Source organism: Schistocerca americana, chromosome 10 (genome assembly GCF_021461395.2).
Source record: "Schistocerca americana isolate TAMUIC-IGC-003095 chromosome 10, iqSchAmer2.1, whole genome shotgun sequence".
In the NCBI taxonomy this organism is placed as follows: domain Eukaryota; kingdom Metazoa; phylum Arthropoda; class Insecta; order Orthoptera; family Acrididae; genus Schistocerca; species Schistocerca americana.
The window spans coordinates 96,896,806-96,922,972 of record NC_060128.1 but is presented as its reverse complement, the minus strand read 5'-3'; the positions used below and the strand labels follow the sequence as shown (position 1 = coordinate 96,922,972).

General features: G+C 42.8%; 1 protein-coding gene across 5 annotated transcripts in view; it reads right to left on the bottom strand.

Moving 5' to 3' along the window:
• Positions 1-25,911, bottom strand: part of LOC124552538 — a 74,727-nt gene extending 48,816 nt beyond the window's left edge. For 4 of the 5 annotated variants that reach the window (XM_047126852.1, XM_047126854.1, XM_047126855.1 and 1 more), the window contains exons 1-5: positions 25,793-25,911; positions 25,396-25,652; positions 24,354-24,645; positions 20,495-20,752; positions 8,960-9,104 (exon numbers count right to left, since the gene is read on the bottom strand). In XM_047126852.1, coding sequence (XP_046982808.1) covers positions 8,960-9,104; positions 20,495-20,752; positions 24,354-24,645; positions 25,396-25,651 — 951 coding nt within the window. In that variant the 5' untranslated portion in view covers position 25,652; positions 25,793-25,911. The remainder of the gene's footprint in view (positions 1-8,959; positions 9,105-20,494; positions 20,753-24,353; positions 24,646-25,395; positions 25,653-25,792) is intronic. The other variant, XM_047126853.1, reaches the window with a different exon arrangement.
• Between the last annotated feature and the right edge of the window lie 256 nt (positions 25,912-26,167).

Sequence of the window (26,167 nt, the reverse complement as noted above, 5' to 3'; positions counted from 1 at the left end):
TTTCTACTGAATCCAATTGAACAGATAGCACAGCAAAATCCAGACAATCGAAAACTGCTATTTACTGGATTTACAAAACACACTACATGTCACATTTTAAAATCCACTGCACTCCAGACATGTTAGTTGCAGACATAGACAATTTATTTACAAAACTACACTTAAACTAAATTAATCCGTATCACTTTGAAACTTCCTGGAGGATTAAAACGGTGTGGCAGATAGAGACTCGAAATCGGGACCTTAGCCTTTCTTTCAGTTAACGTTTGGGAAATATTGAGCCAATTTTTCTGTTTCTGCTCTCCATTCATTATCTTCCTGATGAAAGGGTCTCATTTTCCAGATAGTCAAAGCATTAATATAGTGGAATATGCTCGAATGACAGACCACCAGATTTAAGAACCTCAGTGTTTGCTGTAACAGGTTCCTCAATCACCTCTTATTCCCTCCACTGCCTTTATCTGCCTCATTTAGCTGCTCAAATGCCACATACCTGTGCAGATAGCCGAGTGTGTTAACCTGCCACTTAACAGGCGCGCAAAGGTGAGGCTGAATCATATCGAATCTGCCTACATCTACTACGTGGCTACTCTGCACATCACACTTTAGTGTCTGGCAGAGGGTTCAGTGTCAGAATGCAAACCATTCAACGAAATATCAGCAATATAGGCTTTCGGAACCAAAGGCCCACTCGTGTAACCTTGTCGACTGTGCGACATAAGCCTTTACGCCTCACCTGGACCTGTCAACACTGACATTCGACTGTTGATAACTGGAAACATGTCGCCTGGTCAGACGAGTCTCATATCAAATTGTATCGAGATGGACATGTACAGGTATGGAGACAACCTCACAAATCCATGGATCCTGTGTGTCAGTAGGGGACTGTTCAAGCAGGTGGAGGCTCTGTAATGCTGTGGGGTGTGTGCAGTTGGAGTGATATGGGATCCCCGATATATCTAGATATGACTGACAGATAATACGTACTTAAGTATTCTGTCTGATCACTTGCATCCATTCATGTCCATTGTGCATTAGGCACTTCCAGCAGGACAATGCGACACCCCACACGTCCAGAATTGCTACAGAGTGGCTGCAGGAACAGTCTTCTGACTTTAAACACTTCCGCTCGCCACCAAACTCCCCAGACATGAACATTATTGAGCAAATCTGGGATGCATGCAACATGCTCTTCAGAAGAGACCTCCAACCCCTCATACTCTCATGGATTTATGGACAGCTATGGTGTTAATTCCCTTCAGCACTTCTTAAGACATTAGTTGGGTCCATGTCACGTCGTGTTGTCGCACTTCTGCAAGCTCGCGGGGGCCCTACACAATATTAGGCAGGTGTATCTGTTTCTTTGGGTCTTCAGTGTGCAGTTCTCAACATCACAGGTGGATAATGGCTAAACTCATTGATGAACCCAGACCCTCTGAAACTTCAACACAGTTCTGTTTCGAACACAGGTTTTCATTCTGCAATCTACAGGATGGATGGGCAATGAATGAGTAACACGGCGCATGCGTGCATGTGCATGTGCATGTGCATGTGGGTCTTATTTGCATTGATTTTTGAACTTTATATATGTATTATTAATCTTCTTATTATTTTCTTTACTACTACTTCTACTACTACTACTACTACTGCACATGTGATGCAATTCTTTCTTTATTTTTCTGTTCTGATTGTATGTTCTGTAAAACTACCAATGTATTCTATACATACTACGTTCAAAGAAATAAAGTGAAAGCAGACTGCCAAGACAACATTTCTACAAACTCCAGGAAATCTTTTTACATGTCACAAAAAGGATCTACCATATAGTAGTTCCATGGTCGAGAGAGCAACCATGAATTTGGTACAGAGTTCATAGCAAGACAAGAATTTAAACTTATTGTGGGTGGATTAACTAGACACCATCCACGAGAGCCTCGGCAGAGCCTATGATGAATGTCCAGCGCAAGATGTTAAAATAATTATTGGAGACCTCAATGTACAGACTGGGAAAGAAGATCATTACCGTCCAGCAAAAGGTAAGCATAGCCTCCATGAATAAACAAACGATAACGGACACAGAGTTGTTCAGTTTGCACTATAACATAACATGGTTGTAGGCAGCACAATGTTACCACACAAAAGGACCCATAAAGCAACATTGTTAGCACTGATCAGCATATCTACAGCCGAAATAATCACGGCAGGCATACATACCTACAGAGGACTTAATGTGGAGTCAGACCACTACCTCGTAACTGCAAAACTAACAGCTCTAATACCTAATGCAAGGAAAGTGGGAAAGGAAGATCTCAAAGAAAGTATGTGGCATCAAAGCTAACTAATGAATAGCTTGCTGAAACGTACTCTGAGATTATTACACTATACACACCCTGTGTAAGTGATAGTCTGGATCAGGAAAAGAGTGCTTGCAGGAACACAGTCACTAAGGCAGCAGAAGAAGTGCTAGGGAAAGAAGGAAAATGACCACGGAATTCCTGGTTTGATGAAGATTGTAGAAGAATAAGACATGAAAAAAAATTTGGCTTATAGGAAAATGCTTCAGAAATCTTTTACACATTTAGTGGTAAGAAATTATTAAAATAAAAGGAAAGAAGAGAAGAAACTGCTTTGGAAGAAGAAAAGTGAGAGGGAAGAAAGCAGACTGAAGAATTGGAGACAATTGAAAAATCAAATGATGTCAGAAAATTCTATCAGAAAATTAATGGTGAAAGAACATTTAAGCTGCATATTAATATATGTAAAAGGAAAAATGGGGAATTACTAACTGACTATCAAGAGGGTAGAATATTTTAGTGAACTGTTGGATGCTCCAGAGCCCCCTATTGTAGAGATCCTAATCCACCCTGAAGAAGATTAGGAGGCCATAGTCACCCCCCTTCCTACTCCCCCCCCCCCCCTCTCTCTCTCTCTCTCTCTCTCTCTCTCTCTCTCTCTCTCTCTCTCTCTCTCAAGGACAAGTAGACAACCAACTGAAGAACAAAGCACTAGGGACTGGTAACCTAATATAAAGACTATTGAAAGCTGGATAAGTCGAGTTAAATGGCAGAGCATACAAGCTTTTGTGCCGTATCTGGGAAAAGGAAGAGTTGCCAGATGAATGAAATGACAGTGTGTTTCATGCACAAGAAAGGAGATATATTTAAATGCAGAAAATACAGAGGCATAACACTCCTAAATATTGCATTTTAAGTATTGTCAAATATCATGTTTGCAGTAGACTCTCACCCACAGCAGAAAACATTATTGGAAGTTATCAGTGTGGGTACAGACCAGGAAAGTCAACTGTGAATCAGATATTTACTCTCCCACAAACAGTAGAAAAGACCATGTTTTCATTGATTTCAAATCTTCATATGGCACAATAAATTTGGCCTAAATTTATGAGGCAATACGGAAATTTTGAGTGCCTGAGGAGTTAGTGCATTTGACAGAAGTCACCCTAAGGCACTCCCCGTGTACTGTGTGAGTGCAGTATATGCTATCACCCCAGTCTTCCACACAAACTGGGCTAAGACAAGGGGTGAGCTTTCCAGCCTACTCTTCAATTAGGCACTTGGAAAAGGTGGTGCGAGGATCAGGTATCCAGACAAGAGGTACTATCTACTATAAGTCCGTACAACTGATGGGATATGCAGATGATTTGGACTGAATGAGAACATTTAGAGATCTACAAAGAGCGTTCTCAGCTCAAAAACTGAGGGAGGAGAAGATGGGTCAAGAAAATTAATGAAGAGAAGACAAAGTACATATACCGGGTGTTCCATTGATCGTGACCGAGCCAAATATCTCAAAATACGCGTCAAATGAAAAAACTACAAAGAACGAAACTTGTCTAGCTTGAAGGGGGAAACCAGATGGCGCTATGGTTGGCCCGCTAGATGATGCTGCCATAGGCCAAACGGATATCAACTGTGCTTTTTTAAATAGGAACCCCCATTTTTTATTACATATTCGTGTAGTACGTAAAGAAATATGAAAGTTTTAGTTGGACCACTTTTTTCACTTTCTGATATATGGCGCTGTAATAGTCACAAACATATGGCTCACAGTTTTAGATGAACAGCTGGTAACAGGTAGGTTTTTTAAATTAAAATACAGAACATAAGCACGTTTGAACAATGTGATAAATGTACCTTTGTGAACTTATCATTTCTGAGAACGCATGCTGTTACAGCGTGATTACCTGTAAATACCAGATTAATGCAATAAATGCCCAAAATGATGTCCGTCAACCTCAATGCATTTGGCAATACGTGTAACAGCATACCTTTCCCCAAGGAGTAGTTTGCCTTCCGTAGTGTTCGCACATGCATTGACAATGCGCTGACACATGTTGTCAGGCGTTGTCGGTGGATGATGATAGCTAATACCCTTCAACTTTCCCCACAGAAAGAAATCCGGGGACGTCAGATCTGGTGAACGTGCGGGCCATGGTATGGTGCTTCGACGACCAATCCACCTGTCACGAAATATGCTATTCAATACCACTTCAACCGCACGCATGCTGGAAGTATATCCCCATTCTGTCATGCAGTGAAACATGTTGTAGTAACATCGGTAGAACATTACGTAGGAATTCAGCGTACATTGCACCATTTGGATTGCCATTGATAAAATGGGGGCCAATTCTCCTTCCTCCCATAATGCCACACCATACATTAACCCGCCAACGTCGCTGATGCTCCACTTGTCGCAGCCATTGTGGATTTTCCATTGCGCAATAGTGCATATTATGCCGGTTTACGTTACCGTTGTTGGTGAATGACGCTTCGTCGCTAAATAGAACGCGTGCAAAAAATCTATCATCGTCCCGTAATTTCTCTTGTGCCCCGTGGGAGAACTGTACACGACGTTCAAAATCGTTGCTGTGCAATTCCTGGTGCATCGAAATATGGTACTGGTGCAATCGATGTTTATGTAACATTCTCAACACTGATGTTTTTGAGATTCCCGAGTCTCGCGCAATTTGTCTGCTACTGATGTGCGGATTAGCCACGACAGCAGCTAAAACACCTACTTGGGCATCATTATTTGTTGCAGGTCATGATTGACGTTTCACACATGGTTGAACACTTCCTGTTTCCTTAAATAATGTAACTACCCAGTGAATGGTCCGGACATTTGGATGATGTCATCCAGAATACCGAGCAGCATACATAGCACACGCCCGTTGGGCATTTTGATCACAACAGCCATACATCAACATGATATTGACCTTTTCCGCAATTCGTAAATGGTCCATTTTAACACGGGTAATGTAATACTAAGCAAATACCGTCTGCACTGGCGGAATGTTGCATGATACCACTTATACGTTTGCGACTATTATAGTGCGAAAAAAGTGGTCCAGCTAAAACATTCATATTTCTTTACATATTACACTAATATGTAATAAAAAATGAGGGTTCCTATTTTTAAAAATGCAGTTGATATCCGTTTGACCTATGGCAGCGCCACCTAGCGGGCCAACCATAGCGCAATCTAAATTCCCCCTTCAAGCTAGACAAGTTTCATTCTTTGTAGTTTTTTCGTATGATGCTTATTTTGTGAGATATTTGGCCCGGTCACGATCAAGGGATCACCCTGTATAATGGAACAAATCAACCTTTACAGCACACAGTAACCCATAACAGAACGACTTTCGCACGAGTGGAATGTTTCACTTAACTGGGCGCAAAGATAGAAACAAATGCCGGCACTGACTGAAATTATGGCCTGCATAGTGCTTTTAACTGATGTTATTTTGGAGTGCTGTGACTTTTTAAATCCAAGCTTCTATCACGAGTGACTAAGTGCCGACTCTATAACACTCTGATATGCCCAGTACTTATGTATGGTTCAGAAACATGGACAGTTACAGAGCAGGGTGAAAGTAGACTGAGATCACAAAAGAAATACACTGAGTAGAATCATTGGACCTGTGTATGAAAATGGGAGTTGGCGGTGGCGAAGGAATGCCGAGCTTTGTGACTGCTATAAGGAGGATGATGTGGTCAAGTTCATAAAGTTGTTTAGATTGAGATGGGTTGGACAAGTAATACAACTTGATGAGAGAGATCCTGCAAGGAAAGCCTGCTGCACTGAACCTGCAGCAACAAGAGCAAGAGGACGATCGAGGTTGGAGAAGACACTGCACGGGTTGGTTGACATAACTGGAGGTCTACCGTGAAATCCAGAGAGAAATGGTGGAAAATTGTCAAAGAGGCTAAGTACCATCTTGGGATGTAGTGCCAATGAAGAAGAGAAAGATATAACAGTTCCATGTGTAAGCAGTTAAAAAAAAAGTCTTAATTCAGATATGAACCCAGGACTTTTGGTACAACAACCTAACGCTCTACCAACTTACCCACAGCAGCAACATGCACATCTTCAAAAACACACTTTTCCTGTGTTCTGGTAATTCTGGTGTAACTTTTTATTAACGTTTGCATCCATTCTGCTGGACGACAGCACACAGAACGCACTAGATTGAAATTCTGGTTGATACTTTATAGACATACAACATTTGGTACAGATCTGAGTGACATCTGGCAGTTTTGGTGTAAGTGCTCTGTCTACAGGTGCCGCAGTGACGTTATGGCATTCTCAAACTGATGTGAGTTTAGGCTTGCGCCATTGACACCAGTCCCGTGGGAGCTGGTCAATTGTAACAAACAGAAGATTGAGCTGTTGGGACAATTTACGGCATCTGCCCAGTGCAAGTCAGTGGTTCGTTCCATTATATTTTTGGTGGTTGCTGATGCCAGTGTTGAAAACTTTTTTTGGAGGGATGCATTTCAGGCATCTGGATTTTCTGTCACCGACACAGTTTACCTTGTGTCCGATCAGGCACCGTATTCTCAGTTGGAAATACTGTGTGAGGAGTCGTCAGACTTGTTTTCAGAAGGTATAGGGTGTACTATGAATTGTTTTTGCTCATATTTCTTTAAAATCCAAAGCTAGGCCTCATTTTTATGTGCGTGTCCTATATCTGTCACCCTGAGAGGTCAAGTGAAAGCAGAATTGGACATATTTCAATCTCTAGGGTGATGCAACCTGTTATGGCACGCGTATGGTAATCTCCGCTGGTTGTAGTTCAGAAGCCGTCTGAGAAACTCTGCCTCTGTGGCGACTTCAGTACTACTGGCAACACGCAGTCGATCGTGGATACATAGCCTCTCAGGAAAATATCAAGTGGCCAGTACTTTTCTAAAATTTATTTGTCTGAAATGTGTCTGCAGATTCCCACGGATGAAGAGTCTTGGCAAGTTCTGATTTTGAATACCTCTTTTGGTCTCAATATTTGCACCCGTATTGTTTTACAGCAATTTTAAGAGCAATTGACTATGCCTACCCTGGGCTGCATTAATTATCTGGATAATACTGTAATCATGGGCTCCTCCATGACTAATCACTTGAAAAATTTGTGCACTGTTTTCTGTCTCTCTTCCGCAGGTTTACTGTAAAACCTCGCAAAATCTCAGTTTTTTCAACCCTCTATTGTTTATTTATCTGGGGTTAAAGATCTCATGCGAAGGTTTCACCCTCTGCCAGACCACATTTCTGCTACGTCCATGCCCCACCTCTCATCCACAAAGGAGCTTCAGGCCCTCCTGCAGAAGATAACCTTCTACCATAAATTACTGCCGGGATGGCAACAGTGATCTACCCATTGCACAACTTGTTGCACAAGAATGTACCACTTTGCCGGAGTCCGGATTGCGAATTTTCTTTTCAGATGTTGAAATTCAAACTATTCTTGGCCCCTTGTTTAGCTATGTTCCCTCTGGACCAGCACAGAGTTTTGCCTCACACTATAGCCTCAGTGCAGTCATAGTGTACAGACATGTTGACAGCTTTGAACAAACTATTGCTTCCACTTCAATCTCTCACTCCAGCCCAGCAATGTTACTCTGAGGTGGAAAAAGAAGCTCTTGCCATAGTCTATGCTTAACAGAAATTTCATGTTTTTTATAGGGCTCCAAGTTTCACCTTATTACTGCCCATAAACTGCTGGTTTCCTTGCTTAACCCTCACATTCCTTGCTTTACAAAGCAGCACACCGTCTACAAAGCTGGGCACTGTTGTTGTCTCACTACAATTATGAAATCCATTTTCGATCTATGTTTAAACATGTCAATGCGGACACCTTGTCCCGCCTTCCTGTGGGTCCCGATCCTGACTTCGATCACAAAGAAACGCTTTGCTTGCATCTCGATATTGAAATGCAGGCAGCAGTCGAGGGTTCCTCAGTTATGAGATCGTGCACAGCAGCTGCTGTCGGTGCCGATCTGGTTCGGCAACGGACAAAAATAATAAGTAATGAATATGACTAAATTACTTTTTTACAACAATCTTCATTTTAAATTCAACCTGTGCTTCAAATCTGTTCCCATTGGGACAACTATTTGTGTGAGCATAAAAAACATCTCAATTTGCAAAGTTTGTAATAATTTTTTTTGTATTTTGGTATGAATAAACAAGTCTGATGCTGACAGAAGTAGCTGTATTGCTGTAACGGCTGCAGTCAGTACCGGCAGCTTCCTCGGCCCAGGCAGCCTGTCGACTTCAGAGAGCAGGTGACACACTTGTCAATTGTGTCAACATACTCATAAATAAAAGCAGACTTAATAGTTAAAAATTTTTAAAAATTACGGAAATGTTAAGTTTGAAACAATTGAAATTTATTGATATATTCTAGTAATATTGTCTCTGAGCAGAGTATGGAAAACTAAATTCAGTTGTGACAGTAACAAGTGAATATTGGCACAAAGCGACGCACTGCCTTCAGACTTCTCAGAAATAGCTAATCCTGTCAGCCATCGTGCCAACAGTCTCCTCAAACTGACTGATTAATACTTCCCGTTTCACTGACACAAAAACCTCCCAAATATTCACACTTCAAGACACCTCAATAGGTGTGACAGACAAAACAAAGTTGCACAAAGTAAGCACAAACCTCCAAGCTCTTGAAGCCAAACCGGCAGGAAAGGCTGATGTACGGGAGCGAGTCGACGATGCCGGGACACTGTGTGATGCGGAGTACCTTCAAGTGAGCGCACTTGCTCAGTGCCATCAGTGAGTGTGAGTAGAACCATGGGCACCTGTACCAAGCACAAACACAAACCAGTCACAAACTAAACGTGCACATGCAGACGCTGCTGATTCCCATTTCTGACATTCTACTACTACTACTACTACTACTACGAAACTCACAAACACACACAAACACACTCTTTTACTTTCTCTCTCTCTCTCTCTCTCTCTCTCTCTCTCTCTCTCTCTCTCGAGGGAAACATTCCACGTGGGAAAAATATATCTAAAAACAAAGGTGATTAGACTTACCGAACAAAAGTGCTGGCAGGTCGATAGACACACAAACAAACACAAACATACACACAAAATTCAAGCTTTCGCAACCAACGGTTGCTTCATCGGGACAGGGGGAAGGAGAAGGAAAGACGAAAAGATGTGGATTTTAAGGGAGAGGGTAAGGAGTCATTCCAATCCCGGGAGTGGAAAGACTTACCTTAGGGGGAAAAAAGGACAGGTATACAATCGCGCGCGAGCGCGCGCGCGCACACGCACACGCACACACACACACACACACACACACACACACACACACACACACACACACATGAAAACGTCTGCTTGTGTCTGTGTATGTGCGGATGGATGTGTGTGTGAGCGCGCGCACGAGAGAGAGTGTATACCTGTCCTTTTTTCCCCCTAAGGTAAGTCTTTCCGCTCCCGGGATTGGAATGACTCCTTACCCTCTCCCTTAAAACCCACATCCTTTCGTCTTTCCCTCTCCTTCCCTCTTTCCTGATGAGGCAACAGTTTGTTGCGAAAGCTTGAATTTTGTGTGTATGTTTGTGTTTGTTTGTGTGTCTGTCGGTTCGCAACAATCTGTTGCCTCATCAGGAAAGAGGGAAGGAGAGGGAAAGGCGAAAGGATGTGGGTTTTAAGGGAGAGGGTAAGGAGTCATTCCAATCCCGGGAGCGGAAAGACTTACCTTAGGGGGAAAAAAGGACGGGTATACACTCGCACACACACACACACGCACACACACACACACACACACATCCATCCACACATATACAGACACAAGCAGACATCTCACAAGCAGACATATTTAGATATAAACACACACACACACACACACACACACACACACACACACACACACACACACACACCGCATTGTCAAGAAACCGTATTACATTCAACAGACTGTGCCTGCATACCAGTATAAAAAATTCTGACAATGTAAAATCTGCACATGTGTATGACTTATTTACAAGCAGTAATCATTCGTCTCATTATGCCTTGCTAGTCATTAAATGATTTTGTAAGGTACAGTATGGTACTACGAGATTTAGTGAACTAAACACACCACCGTCTTATTTTATTATATTATCCAAATATTTTATGTGCTCATGGGCTCTAGTGTAAGCACTAGAACACAAAAATAACAAGAGACATAAAAGTGCTAGTCAGAAATTCCTAACTCTCATTAATGTAATAATAAGATAATGTAAATGTGATGCCATGATACACTACGTATTTCAAAACAAAATATTTATAGTTGAACAATTTTCTACTACTTTTATGGACCACTGATTATGCCCAACACAAACAGGCAAAGTCTTTGGTTAAAAACAATAATCAGTTGCAAAAGGCAGAAAAAATTTGTTCTTATACAAGAGATAAACATAACTGAAGAATACATTGTGAAATAGATTCAGCAAATATTAACTCCTTTGCTTTATTTGCCCATCTACTGCTCAACAAAAGTTATATTTGGCAAGCGTAAAATTAAAGTGATACAATTCTTACTCACATAGCACCTTCTGGAAGAAACATTTCAGTACCACTCAGATACACAAAAGTACTAAAAACTAACCCAGCTATCCGAATTAATAGTTCCTTGAAACTTCCTGGCAGATTAAAACTGTGTGCTGGACCGAGAATCAAACTCGGGATACTGACATAAGTAAAGCTGTGAGGACAGGGCGTGAGTTGTGCTTGGGTAGCTCAGATGGTAGAGCACTTGCCCACAAAAGGCAAAGGTCCCAAGTTCGAGTCTCGGTCCGGCACACAGTTTTAATCTGCCAGGAAGTTTCATATCAGCGCACACTCCGCTGCAGAGTGAGAATCTCATTCTGGTAATAGTTCCTTCTTTGGGGACTAAATGGTTCAAATGGCTCTGAGCACTATGGGACTTAACTTCTGATGTCACCTAAGGACATCACACACATCCATGCCCGAGGCAGGATTCGAACCTGAGAGCGTAGCGGTCGCGCGGTTCCAGACTGTAGCGCCTAGAACTGCACGGCCACTCCAGCCGGCTCTTTGGGGACTACAGAGGGATATGTCGTGGAGGTTAAAACAGAAGCACAGGTCTCTCTGACATCACGCAAGAACCATCCACACTCAGGCTCATTGCACACTAGTTAGCAACGGTCACATGTGCTCGCAGCAAGATCACAGCACCGAAACATTTTGGTGTGCAGGTAGCCACACTGGGCAATATTTGTGTAGCATTACTACATTGGAAGCCGACTGGTATAAATGTAGGCACGAGAAAGTAGGCAATGTTTTCCTGTTTCATTTACGAATACAGTAAGAAATGCAACAGCAGTTTTTGTTACGGCGTAAAGTAAAGTGCTGGCATGCCAGTCAGGAACAATACTATATAGAGGGCTGTGAGAAGAGGTCAGCTTTGCTTGCTGACTAACTCCTCTCCAGGATGACAACGCGACAGCAGCGGTCCCTGTGTGAAGAGAACATAAGCGCCGCACACAACCGGTAGCGGTCCTGTCAAAGAGCAGCCTCTGGATTACGCACTTGTATATCAGCGACTTAGGATTGTTTATACTGAAGAGATTTCTTATTTCGCATGTCACCCTTTGCTTGTGACAGATCTGTGTAACACAAAGTTAAGTATTATAATTATCTTATCATACTAAAAACTCATTTATACGATTTGTTTGAATGTTGTCTAGCGATAGGTCAAGACAAAGCTGTGGCCGAGGGATTCACCGTGGAGGTGTACGGGGTGGGTCCAGAGGACACATGGAAGTGGAAGCAACTGCGGTTCAGAGAGGATAGACCAGATGTGGATCGCAGTTGTCATCCTCAATCAGGGCTGCAGTTATGGGAAATGGTTTACCATGTTTGGAAACAGGAGATGGTAGTTTGGATGCTTAGGGGAGCTGCCAATATAGGTAGCATAATTGTTGCAGCCTGACCCCCGGCCTCCAAGAGTAAGCTGTTCACAAAGCTGGTTCGAAAAGCTCCTGTCACAAGTCAAGCCACGAAGTGGTGTATCAGGTACAGTATCCACAATGCCAAGAGTGATGCCGAACCGTATGCCGGACTCCCATAATTGAGGCTTTGTAAAGGTTCAGAAGAATAGTGTGATTTAGGTGCACCCAGCACTTTCACTTAAGCTGGTGAGGATGGGAAATCCATGTCAATCGAAAATCAAAGACCAGTCCTTCCGAGCGATACGTCTCCACCACATTGAGTAACTGGTCGTCGAGGTAAAGTTCTGGTTGTGGGTGAAGGGTACAATGTTGACAGAAGTGCATGACATGAGGCTTTGTGGCAGAAAATCAAAAGCCATGGGGTGAGGACCCACACCCGTGCCTTCTGTATGCTAGAGGAGCAACAGTAGAGGCAAAAGTCATCAGCATACAAGGAGGGTGGTAATGAGGACCCCACAGCTGCTGCTAGACCATTGATGGCTACTAGAAAGAGAGGGATACAAGTACAGACACATGTGGGACCCCATTCTCTTGGATGGGAGGGTGTGCTGTAAGAAGCACCAACTCAAACCCATAAAGTACGGTGCAACAGGAGGCTCTGGATGAAAATCTAGAGCGGACCTCTGAAACACCCCTCATGTAAGGTAGCAAGGATGTGGTGTCATTTTGTGGTGTCATATGCCTTTTGTAGGTCGAAGAAGACTGCTATAAGATGTTGGAATCAGGCAAAAGTTGTTTGAATGGCAGATTCCAGCTAAACCAGATTATCAGTAGTGGAACAGCCTTGGCAAAAGTCACCCAGGGAAGGAGTCCGAACACCCTGAGACGCAAGCAGCCAACACAGCCATTGGCTCACTGTGGTTTCAGGTGACTTACAGGTAACATTAGTGAGATTTACTGGGTGATAACTGTCCATCTCTACATGGTGCTTACCCGGTTCAGTAATGGGACAATGATGCTTTCTTACCATTGCGATGGGAACTCGCCCTCACTCCAGATGTGGTTAAAGTGTCAAGGATACGACACTGTGAATCCGCCAGTATGTGCTTGGTCATTTGGTTGTTGATGCGGTCTGGACCTGGAGCCATATCAGGGCAGTGGGCAAAGACACTCACGAATTCCCACTCACTGTGTGGGGCACTAGTGGCTCCATGTGGCACGTAATAAAAGATAATTGCTTTCACTCCAACTGCTGCTGGAGGCTGATAGTCTTCAGACGTTGAGGCTCGAGCACAGAACAGAGCGAAATGTTCAGCGATGGCGACTGGGTCAGTGTAGACTGTGCCATTCAAGGCTTTACCAGGAACACCTGTAGGTGTCTGGTATCCACTGATGTCTGATCTTAGCCCAAATCTGCATAGAAGAGGTTTGTGGCACCATTCCCAGCATTCTCACTTCTGTCTTTTTTTAGGTGGCAGCCCTGGGCACAGAGCTGCTTAAAGGCAATGAGGTGCTCCACTGATGGGTCCACTTATGGTGTTGGAGAGACTGCCTACAATCTCAAAGGGCCTCCGTGATTTCTGCAGACCACCAATGTACTGTCCTCCGTCAGGGTGGGCCCAAGGAACAGGGGATCACAAAATCAGTTGTTGAATAGAGGGGAAAGCATCCCTGTCAGCAATGTAGGGAGGCCATCTGGGCAAGCATCCAGGGCAGTGACAATGACAAAAAGGACAGGATAATTGGGAAGTAGTCACTACCAAACAGGTAATCGTGAACCCTCTAGTTAATGAATGGGGGAAGACAAGGGGGGCAAACGGAAAGGTCTATGGCCGAGAAGGTTCTATGTGCCACAGTGAAGTGTGTGGGGGTACCAATATTCCAGAGGCAAAGGTCAAGTTCTGCCAGTAAATTTTCAAGGTCCTTACCACAGCCAGTCACTAAAGTTCCACACCACAAAGAGTTACGTGCACTGACATCAGCCAAGATTAGGAAAGGTGGGGGAGCTGAGAAACCAATACAACCGTATGTTCCGAGACACATCACCATCAGGAGGAAGGTAAACATTGCAGATGGTAATATTTTGAAATTCCCTTACCCGAACGGCCACAGCCTCCAAAGGAGTATTAAGAGGCACAAGTTCACTATATATTATCTGGAACGTATCTGCACACTTCCAGATACCCTGTCATAGGTAGCACAATTTTTATAATACCCCCAGTATCCATGAAGGACTGGAGTCTGCATTGCTGGGAAACAAGTCTCCTGAAGAACAATGCAGAAGGTAGATGATGTGCTTGAAAGATGTCATAGATCAGCCACATGGTGAAAACACTGTCACAATCCCATTGGGGTATAATGTTGTCAATGTACAGTGAGGCCATGAAGGGATCAAGGGGGCACATTATGCCTTAGGATCACCTGTTGCCACTGGCTGACAGGTTATGGCGTCAATATATGTAAGTTCCAGTTTCCGTCACGTGGTGTCACCAGATTTTACACCTCGGCCACAGGAGTGGAAGAGGTAAGATCTGGTGGCATGAGAGCCACCAGAATGGCCTCCTCTTTGGAGGACTTTTTCTTGTCTTTCCTTTCCTTAAAGAGTTTTTACAATTGCCCGAGTTCCTCTCCATCAGTTTCAGGTAACGACTAGCAGTCCTTGGCTCCTTTAGCGAGTGACTGGTGCCTAGTTATAGACCAGTGGAAACTTAGAAAGAAAGTGTCCTAGGGGCCCCTGACTGGCAACTGGAGGGTGATCTGTCTGTGACAGGGAAGTAGGGACCAACATCAGTGGTGAGTGGGAAGCCATTGATCCCAAAATGGATGTGGAGGAAGCAGCAAGAGGAGGGCCCCCAATTATCACGGGGGCAGGCACGGTTGAGCGACCCTAAGGGTCCATTTTAGGAAGTGTAACGGGTGGGAGCACCGTCGTTGAAGTGGGCGAAGTCATTATAGCTGTAGCACACGGCATTAGTTGACATATAGGGTGCAGTGGCTCTTACTTTTACTTGCCTTCTTGATAACTGAGTTTGTCCGGAGTCTTGTATTCTTGAATTTTCTATTCTCTCTGGAAAAACGAGTGCAATCTGGTGAGCAATGAGAAGGGTGCCTTCGACTGCATCGGTACACTATCTTCTTCACCTTTTCAGGTAATTAATCACCCTCAAAGGCCACAGAAGCCTCTGGTAGCAACCGTACTGTCTGCTGGCCCCCTAAGTACACAACAGAAAAACTGTACACCAGATCACTCCAAGCTGGCATGTAGTTTGTCATCAGATTGTACGAGCAAATCTCTGTGGAAAATGATGCCCTGAACTAAATTTAGATTGTTGTGGGGAGTGAGGGTCACTGGAGTGTTACCCAGCTTGTTACAAGCAAGCAATACCTGCAACTAGGAAAGGGATGTCATTTTAAACAGAACCGACCCACTTTTCTTTTTAGAGATGGCTGTCACTTCCCCAAACTTGTCTTCTAAGTTCTCCACATAGAATAAGGGCTTTGTGGCCAAGAACTCACCATCACTCCTCGTCCAAACCAAGTATTGCATGGAGTATTGCTCTGCTTGCTGCTCAGCCCTGCATTCGTCCCATGGCAGAGCCAGGGAATGGAACATTTTAGAGTCTTATCTCTCTGCATTGAAAGAGGACTGTCCTTTCATAGAGACTGCTGGGGTCGTATGGCCACCAGTGGGAGGTAACGTCATCCACTTCATTTGTGGCTGATTGTCCACGGTACCACCCACTCCGAATGAGTGCTCTTCCCATGGGCGCCACCCAGCTTCAGCAATGGCTACCTGGCTAGTAATCCACTGCTGGAAGTCCCCATCCCCCAGTCACGATGAGCACATACACCTCTGTACGCATGAGGAGTTTTCAGCTCAGACACCAACAGTGCGATCCCTGCATGGTCAGGAGGCTACCACCATGCAAATACTTGACGACCCCCCCCCCCTATGGAATGGCTACTGTGCTGTGTTTTGGGTGTGTTTCTGTATTAAAGGCAAGGGTGCATAAATGGAAAGGCACAAAGGTGGAGAACACACCTCACTGGGCAACTTTCCCTGCACAATCCGCACTTCTGGAGAATTTTGAAAATTGGTGACAGGTTAAACCCAACAATGAGGACTGTGTTTATTTAACGAGATGTTGTAGAATAAGTTGGAAGAGGAAACTTGAGGCCAATCATAAAGCAGGTCCAAGCAGGGTCATCACCAAGAAAACCATTCAATACAGAAGCAGAGGGAGAAAGGGATAGTGGAAGTATAAGCATGCAGCACGGAAAGGAAGTAATGCTTCAAAATCTGGGACCCCGTGGTAGCCAAGCACATGCAAAAGCTTTGTGAACCCCCTGCGGAGTTGGTGAATGGACTAATGTCGGTGTGGGAGAAACAGCGTGCTATAATCGAGTATCGAATTTGAAGAGTTCATCCGCATATGGAATGCGACAATGCCAGACCACATGGCTACTGTGACATCTGGATCACTCCCGACACCTCAGGTTCACTGACACTGGTCATCCTCCTCATGTTCCTGACTTGGCCCCCTCCAATTTTCATCTGTTCCCAAGTCTTTAAGAATGGCTTCAAGGATTTCACTTTGACAGTGGTGAAGCAAGCAAGCAGAAGCAATGTTATAGTTCCATAGACAAAGTGAAACATTCTACAGTGATGATACCAATGAACTAGTCTCTCGTTCAGAGAAATATGTTCGTCATCAGGGTGACTATATTGCAAAGTAAATATGTACACATGAAGAATAAAGATGTAAAATGTTAGTAACATCTGTTTCATTTACCGCATTGTAAGAGTTTTCACATTAAAAAATTCGGAAGCATTACTTTTCAGCACACCCTCGTACATTTCACATAAGAACCACAAAGATAAAAGAAATTAGGCCACATAGGGAGGCATACAGACAGTCCTTTTTCCCTCACTATTTGCAAGTGGAACAGGAAAGGAAATGACCACTATGTTACAAAGTACCCTCCATCACACACCACATGGTGGCTTATGGAGTATGAATGTAAATGCAGGGATGCATGGCAAATGTGTGCACTTCACAATAGAATCTCTCAACATTTACACCAACAACCTCTCCCAGGCTTTCCTCACCCACAATTACCCCACCCTCTGACAAATACAGTTCCGACTTCCCAAGCAGAAAGACAACCCCCCCCCCCCCACCACCACCACCACCACCACCACCACCACCACCACCATTGTCACCCTGGAATGCCTCAAACTTCACTCTATCCAGGCAATGAGTTTCTTGAGTCAATCACTGAAAAGAGATACTATGTGGCTGACAGCCTCCCCATACCAATCCCATATCTGTCATCTCAAATGCTGGAGGTGGGAACTCGCATTCTGTCAGAGCCTCACACCCATACATCCTCCTGGACCTAATCTCTATTAACACAGCTCCCACTCTTTTCTGTTATACTTTTTATTCAGCTATGTATATATTACTAATATGCCACCTCTTGACTCCTTCCCCACTAACCTTCACTACCATCGATCGTATTAAAGGAGAATCCTCCTAATCCCAGCGTCCAAGTGACCTAGTCCACAATTCCAAGAAAGGAACTACTAAGGGGCCTATACGAGCACCAGTTTATCGGCAGACCAACTGACTAACCAATTTCATTTCTCGGCTACAAATGTCATGACCGACAGCAGTCCGTGACTAAAGCACTGACCTGTTCCTATAACTAGTTGCGAAGTTTTTTATGTTCATTGAGGTTATCTTGTACGAGATGCCACTCGGCATTACTCTGACACAAAGAGTGGGACTTTCCATGACTGCCAAAAAAAGCCAAGAGAAAGCTGTGGACTGAGAAATGGCTAATGCAAAGGAAGAAATTTACCCAGACTCTTACTTAAGGAGCTGAAAACTGAAGAGTTTCAGAATTATTTAACAGATGACAAAACTGCTTTTTGGAGCTGCTGTTTGTCATCAAACCACATGTGGTAAAATAGAATTGTCTTGAGAGAAGCTGTACGCTGAAAGGAGAGGTTGTTAGCTGTATTACCATTCCTAGCACTGGCAGAAGTTCCAAGGACTTCAAATTCAGTGCAGTTGTATCCCCACAATTACTACCTAAAATGATTCTAGAAACCCACATTGTGATGTATAGTTGTGTGATGAACTACATCACAGTAAAGCAAAACAAATAAAACACAATGTTGATGCAAATCTCATGTACTTATAATGTAACCAGCATAAAAGATGTCACCTACAAGTCTAAGGAACTACTTTAAAATTAGAAGCAGAAAGGCTACAAATGGTGGTGGTGGTGCAAATCATGTAATAAATAGACCAACACATACATAAAAAATGAAGCATTTAGCAGCTTTTAGCATTGTGAAAGTAGTCCTACTCTTTGGTCTTTATAGCTGAAGACTTGGTGATGGGCTGGATTTTTTTAACACTTCTAACAAAGAAGCAAATGTGTTTTTACCAACAGCTCACCGGCTGTCCATATTTACTCTGTCTTTCAGTTTTCATATTTCATTTCCGATAAGAATCGGAAAAGAAACCCACAAACTGAAAAACAGATAGACGGGTGCTCTTACCAAACCGACCATCCAATGAGAAACATCAGTCAGTCTGTTGGCTAACATGCCTACATACATCCAATTTATCAGTTTTTCAGGCAGTAAGAAGGTATGTGTGTTGAGCCCTTTGTCTCTGTTAGGTAATATGCCACTCTCACTTCTGTACCGTCTATTGACAGTACTACACATTTTACCTTGCTAAGCAAAGCAACTCTACGTCAAATATTTTCTGCTTAACCATGCCCAAAGTCCTGCAATATTAACCAAGGACAATATTTTCTGCTGTTAAACATATTTATTCACCACAATCACGATTTCAACCTACTGCGCCATTTCCGAGCAGTGCTCACTACAAAGTCTGTCAATGCATCATTCTTCTTACGAGGATAATGTCCTTTCTCTATCACGATAACATTCTACATTTATAATAAGACATGAATCTTCACTTTTTCTAAAACAGGCTATTTTCATTGTGTCAATCGCTGTCCTTAGTATCTTACATTTTTTGGGAATGTCACTCACCATCAGATCATTTTTCACTGGACTGAAGTCTAAATCAGGGCCAGTGAAGTCACTGTGGTGACTATCTATTGCTCATAGGTTGGCAGCACATCAGTTCACATGTCCAATGCGATGATTCTTTGACATGAGAGATGAAAAGAGAGAGAACATATTTCTACTGCCAAAACAAAAAAAAGTGTCTCGTTTGCTGTTTTTCGGTTTATTAGTGTGTTTTGAGAGAGATATTTTGTGAATATGGCAGTGCATGCGACAAAGTTAACTGGTTTAAGTCATTTAGTTCTGCATGACACTGTTGGCCATTGGTGGGTGTCTCACGGATTAAATGGGCAGACGCGAAAATGTATCAAATGTCATGAAATGGCCACGCAATCAATCTGTGCAAACTCACTAAGTACATCAACTTTTTTTTATTGTTATTAAGTCAATGGGGAAGGTAGATGGATCAATGACATATACTAATGAACACTGATACACCTACCTCCTCACATGATTTAATTAAGAAATACTGATCCACTAACTCGATGTGCTCACACAGACTGACTGCATAGCAACAAAGAGCAGAGAACTATTTCACTGCTTTATTTTGAATATGTTGTGGGTTGCAACGCTATCCTTTGTTTGCAGATACTAGCACAGCTTAAATAGCTGTGACACACACAAGGAGCAATTAAATTTATAATCCTCATTTAGAGCAATGTTTCACCCTTTCTTGTGAATGTATTACTTTGAAACACTTTGTCTGCCTGCAGCTCTCCCACTGACTGCATAAAACACCTTCTGTTCCAATCATATATCCTGGCAAGTTCTGACAACATTGCTCCACAAAACACGTAAGTACACCACCGGACCTATTCCAACATCAGTTTTAATTGGTGAAAATCAACATATTTCTCAAATTTAACATCAGGCGATTGCACACTGGAAATTACGCACACAGACAACAGATTCAACAGTAATTATTACACGGAGCACGACATTCTTTTACAGAGGTGATGAATATTCCATCTTCTTATATATGTGCAATATATACACACAACTGACATGAGAAGATTATCTTCTCAATAACTGGATCGCACTGATGAACTTCACTACAAGCTCGCTCTGGCGTGGCACAAATAGGCTGAAATAGTGATTGACAATGGAACCCTTACTATCTCTCAATCTATCAGTTTTTCCCTCGACAGAAATACGGAAGTGGCACCTGTTGAGCTCCAGTTCCTGCAGGTGGGCGAGTGCAGTGTGGAAGCCCGAGAAGTACGAGTCGCCCGGCTGTGTGCCCACCAGGCCACAGCGGCGGAAGGAGAGGCGCTCGAGGCGGCGCGGCAGCGTGCCCGGGCAGACCTCACGTGCGTCGATGCGGTGGTCCCGCAGTACCAGCGCCTTCAGGTTCGGACAGCGCGCCTCCAGTCTGGCGACGAACTCCGCCGACAAGTAGTCGCCAACTCGTGGCAGTAGTCTGCTGACAGGCGAACTGCACTATAGTCTACAATAGAGGAAAATTTTGAGGTCAAAATGAACTTCCGAATCTCTGTCAATTCAACCTTTCCTCAAGCTCCAGTTTTTGGTGAAATAGTCTAGTGACATATGCAGAATTGTTTGCAATAAAGTTCCCACTTCACATGAATGATTACATAAAATAAAACTCGTTTCTTAACAGAGAAGTTCAGAATGGTAGTCACTCCACTCCAAGAAGTTTGTGTTTGCGGAAAGTTTCGTATTCTTTGAAGTACACATTACTTTCGAGCAGTACAGTCCGTCTAAAAGACGTCATTTTGGTGTAGAAATGATTGTTTATGTATGACTGTGAAATGAGATTTATACCAGACTTTGTAGTTTACACTAGGGCAAAGTGTGATACAGTAGTCATCAAGAACTATTTGGGAATTAGACTCCTTCAGTCTACAGAATATAGAAACAGATAAATCAGCAAAGCTCCTCAGTATTAACTTGGGAGACAAATACGAATTTTATAAGCACAGAGCTAGCAAAAGTCGGTAATTTCCAAGAATGATTGCCTATCGAAGTTGGAGGGCTCCAAACGAAACATATCAAAGATGCGATAGTAAATCGATTATGCAAGTCTCATGGCACTTATTATGATAAATTATTTGTGATCGTCATTTTTATCAGTTTTGCGTTTTTTCTTCAGTTCGAGTACATTACATTCCCACCGTAATTGTTTGTGATTCCATTGGGAAATTGACACAGTTTCTCTTAATACCGAGTGTGCTGCTTCTCAAGTTTCTTCTGCGGATTGCCTCACATGGAAAACTCTTAATTGCATGCGTATCCAGTATAGACAAATGTTTGACTTTTTGCCAGAAATATGGACTTCTGCCAGACAACGAAAGGAGAGACTGTGTCGACTGTGGTGCTGCGAAGTCTGTGAAACTGCGTAAGAGGAGTGTGGACACAGATTTCATTGCAATTTCATTGCGGACTTTGCAGTAAGCAAACCAGCATCAGAAAAAATACGTGGTTCGAGTCCTCTAAATTATCGATTCAGACTAGCGTAATTCTTGTGTCGTGCTGGATTCGAGATTATACTTTGCAGGCCACAGCATCAGAAACTGAGCAATCGCCGATACCGTCTGTGACTACTTCGGGTTTTGCCGAGAAGTGTGCTACGTGACAGTGACAAATGACAGTGTGCCAATTGGTGGACCGAATAAAATAGTGGAAGTTGACGAGTCTCATATTGCTAGACGAAAGAATCAGAGAGGATGACCTTCTAAAAGTGAAGTAGATCATATTTGGGTTTTTGATGGGACAGAAAGGGAGTCACGCAAGTGTTTCGTTGTGAGGGTATTGTCCCGACACAATGTGACTTTAGTGGGTCTCGTAAAACATTTCATACTGCCTGAACAAAAGTCATCACAGACAGGTTTCAGTCATACCAGACTCTCAAAGCTGAAGGGTTCGAACACGAATTCGTGAATCACTCTGTGGAGTTTGTCTCTTCAGATGACGCCAGTGTCCATACCCAGAATATAGAACGGCTGTGGAAGTCTGTCAAGTCTACCATAAAAAGAGAAGAGCGTCCAGGACAGAGGGACGAACTGTATTTGTTGCAGTACTTATACTTTCACAACTTGCGTTTGCAGGGGAAAGTTGACGCATGCGACACTCTGCCGACAATCCTACGCGATATTGGCAGAGTTTACCCTGGGTACGGGAAAAAAGGAATTGTCCCTGCAGCTTATACATCACAAATGGAAGTAGAATTTGACAGACTGGAAAAGGAGGCAGAACAGTTGGGACTTAGAGTAAACAACACAAAAACACAGTCTCTTTGCTTCAGGAAAAATGCTGTTGTTGAAGAGAAATATATTAAGTTGAACAGAGGCAATTATGAGAGATGTGAGAAGTTCCAATACCTGGGAGTGCTGGTTACGGAGGATAGTAGAATAAGAGAAGAAATAAAATCTAGGATTGCCCTGATAAAGATCCTTCAGTCACATAGACAGAGCAGAAAATAGAAGGTGACTGTCTATCGAACAGTCATAAGACCTGTGGTAATGTATGGCTCAAACATGAACAATGACTTTAGCAGAAGAAGAGCTCTTGAAAAGATGGGAGAGGAAAATATCAAGAAAGATTTTTGGAGCTGTGTATGAGGTGGGGCAATGGAGGATAAAGAGAAACAAGGAATTGGAAGAACTATACAGAAATCCTGACTTGGTGACTGAAATTAAGTGTAACAGATTAAGATGGCTGAGCCATTGAGCCATGTAGAGCGAATATCAGAGGATCGAGCTGCCAAAAAGGTTCACACGGGAAATCCGGGTGGCTTAGGTAGATCGCAGAAACAATGGCTGGCGGATGTCGAAAATGATTTGAGAAAGATTAGAGTCAGGAGATGGAGGAAGCGAGCAGAAAATCATCAGGATTGGGCTGTGATCATCAGAGAAGACAAGGCCCTACATGGGCTGTAGCACCACGGAATAAGTAAGTAAGCAAGCAATAACTTCTCACTCCAAAAATAAAATGAAACTAACAGGACAACTGTAGGGTTAGGGTGAGGACAAGCTACAATAAAATGAAAAACAACCCTCTATCCCAAAACAAATAACATAAAAAAATTTAAATAACGACATTCTGGTACACCAACAAAACCACAGGAACTGGACATTTCCCTTGACCTATACAGCTCGAACATGGCTACCAATACCAAAAAACAAACACCTACAACTCTGAAAAGTGGAACCTAGACCCCCACAACTTAAAAACCCAAATATGCCACATTCACATTAAAACAACACAACTGACCTACCATAAATAACTATGCAAAACACAAAACATCACAATGTACAATAAAACCATGACAAAAATCACTTACCATCTACGTACGTATGCACATGCAGGCGCGCGCGCGCGCGCGCACACACACACACACACACACACACACACACACACGACAATGCAACCACACAAACGTGACACACAACATATTCAGCAAGGAGACTGAGTAGCTGCAGAAACTGTATGACAGACATCATACCACCACACATCTCAGAACGTAATGATACACTCATGAACTTCATTGTCATATCCACATCTAATGAAAAAGTACTAAAAAACTTCTTTCAGCACAACAAACACCAAACTAACCAGACCTAACAAAAACACCAAACACATAAACAAAAACGAATCTTAATCTCCCACTGAAAACACTTCCCATTACTGCACCAACTACATAAACTCAAAACCACATTAGTATGATGACAACCAAAACTCAACTGAACCCAATACAGGAAGTTAAACTTGGCATGTAACCCTCAACTACCAGAGGATACCATCAAATATAACAACACGATATCTACAAACAGAACCAACTCTAAAGCTCCACACCGTAATGGCGTCACACACTATACTATCACATCATGGGTCAAAGCATACAACTGGAATCGGATGCTTCCATTGACCTGATTTTGTTGTGCTAAATGTAGGTACCTGTAAATTTGCAAACCTTCACGTCTGCTGAAATAAGTCTTTCTTCTACTGTCTACATAGCTTACATTTCATTTATACCTGGTAACAGTTGCATCTACATTAAGTACCTTGCTGGTTCTGGAGACAAGAGAGGACCTCGAGTAGCCACCGAAGTTGTCCACGGGCCTAAGAATGGCAAGTACTGCTCACAGAACTGATCACAAGACAATCCTCTCTGGTGACGGAAGTCTGGAGACACCCACAACGTATGGTCAGCAACCACATTAACAAACCGTGATGACACTTGCCCAAGAGAGCGCACGTCACGAGGTGGCAGTGAACGCAACACCACCAGCAGCAACTCGTCTGACAAGTCTGTGAGACTTGGACCGTACTGCTGAGCACTTCTTCTAGCCGCTTCTGAAAATAAAAACAAGTGGTTGAGACAGTGTTTTGAAAAACACTTTGACATTTGCCACACACAATACCACCACTACAAAATGGGCCTATACTTAAAATGCAACATAATTAAAAGCCACAGGAGTAAAAATCATTTAATTCTTATAAAAGGCACCAGTTAACAGATATTTCACTACAGATTCAAGTGCACGGAGTGATTAAACATACAAACAGGCAACCAAAAACGTCAACATTTTGCACTGTCCAAATTGGTAAAAGTAACCACTTAAATCTGATATTATCTATACTTTCAATTTGCAGCTTATCACATGAGTTTTCCATTGACTTCAAATGTAACTTGTATTAGATCTATTTTAAGTTTTTGTGGTATCGTGTGGCCTCCGCAACACTTTTAAACAGGCTCTACCGTGATGTTTTTGTAATTGAGAACGTCAGTGCGATAAAAATCAACATTCATCGATAGTTTACATCTCTTCCATATAATGTAACAGGAGTTAGCTGTTAAATGTTGAGGCACCAACTGTGGCGTCTCTTTTTATTTCGAAAGAAACTAACAGAATAAGAAAGCAAATTACTGTACCATCCAAACATATAACCAAAGCGAGCCACTCGCTTGCATTAGACCTACATAACACAACATTCTTCAAAGCGTTGTTAGTATAGTTTCATAATTCTAAACAGCTGTAAATAATTTCAGACAAGACAACAGTCCAAACAAAGGTAGCATTACACATACTACGCACTACTCACCATTTTTCTTCCTTAAAGACCTCAGCTTCAAACGCTGAACAAGCATTCGTTTTCTTTTGTGAACTTTTTCACTGCTTTCAAGCTTAACTTTTCTCTTGCGGCAACTTTCGTCTGATGTCTGTGGTTTTGGCTCGTCTGTCTTTCTTTCTTTTTGATGGTCCGAACTTTCTCCATTTCCCACAGCTCTGTTTTGGGATCCATCAGTTTCTCCTTTTCCAAGGGCGGCAATGCCGACAGGCTCCGATTTGTTTTCCATGCTGTAAGAAATTAATAAATTTACCGTAAAAGTTCCTCTGCCTTGCAGTTTGTATCAGACGCTAAATACTCATGACGCATATAAAATTAATGACTCAAAGAAACTGGAAAGCAGTTAACTATATTAACATTACTTCTATACCTCCGAAAAGCCTTCGACGACAAAGCCCTCAACCTATTTGCTGCGTCAATTCCAAACAACCATTATACCCTAAACACTGCCACAATTTTCTAAGAAGTGCTCAAAGATGTGACAAGCGCACAAACACTCAACAAAGATGCAACTGCAGCTCGGATTTCAGTGTCTGCCGTCAGATGCATGATGCTGCTACACAAATGGGCACCATTTAGTTTCCCTGATTTTATAGCCATAAAGGATAGATAAGAGTCTCAAAATACTAATAAACATGAATTTCCTAAAAATTCTTTTAATTGTAACAGTTAAAACCAGTTATCGCTAAACAGAAGAGGGACAGCTACTGTTACAATTTCTGGAGTAGAACATTGAACACATTGA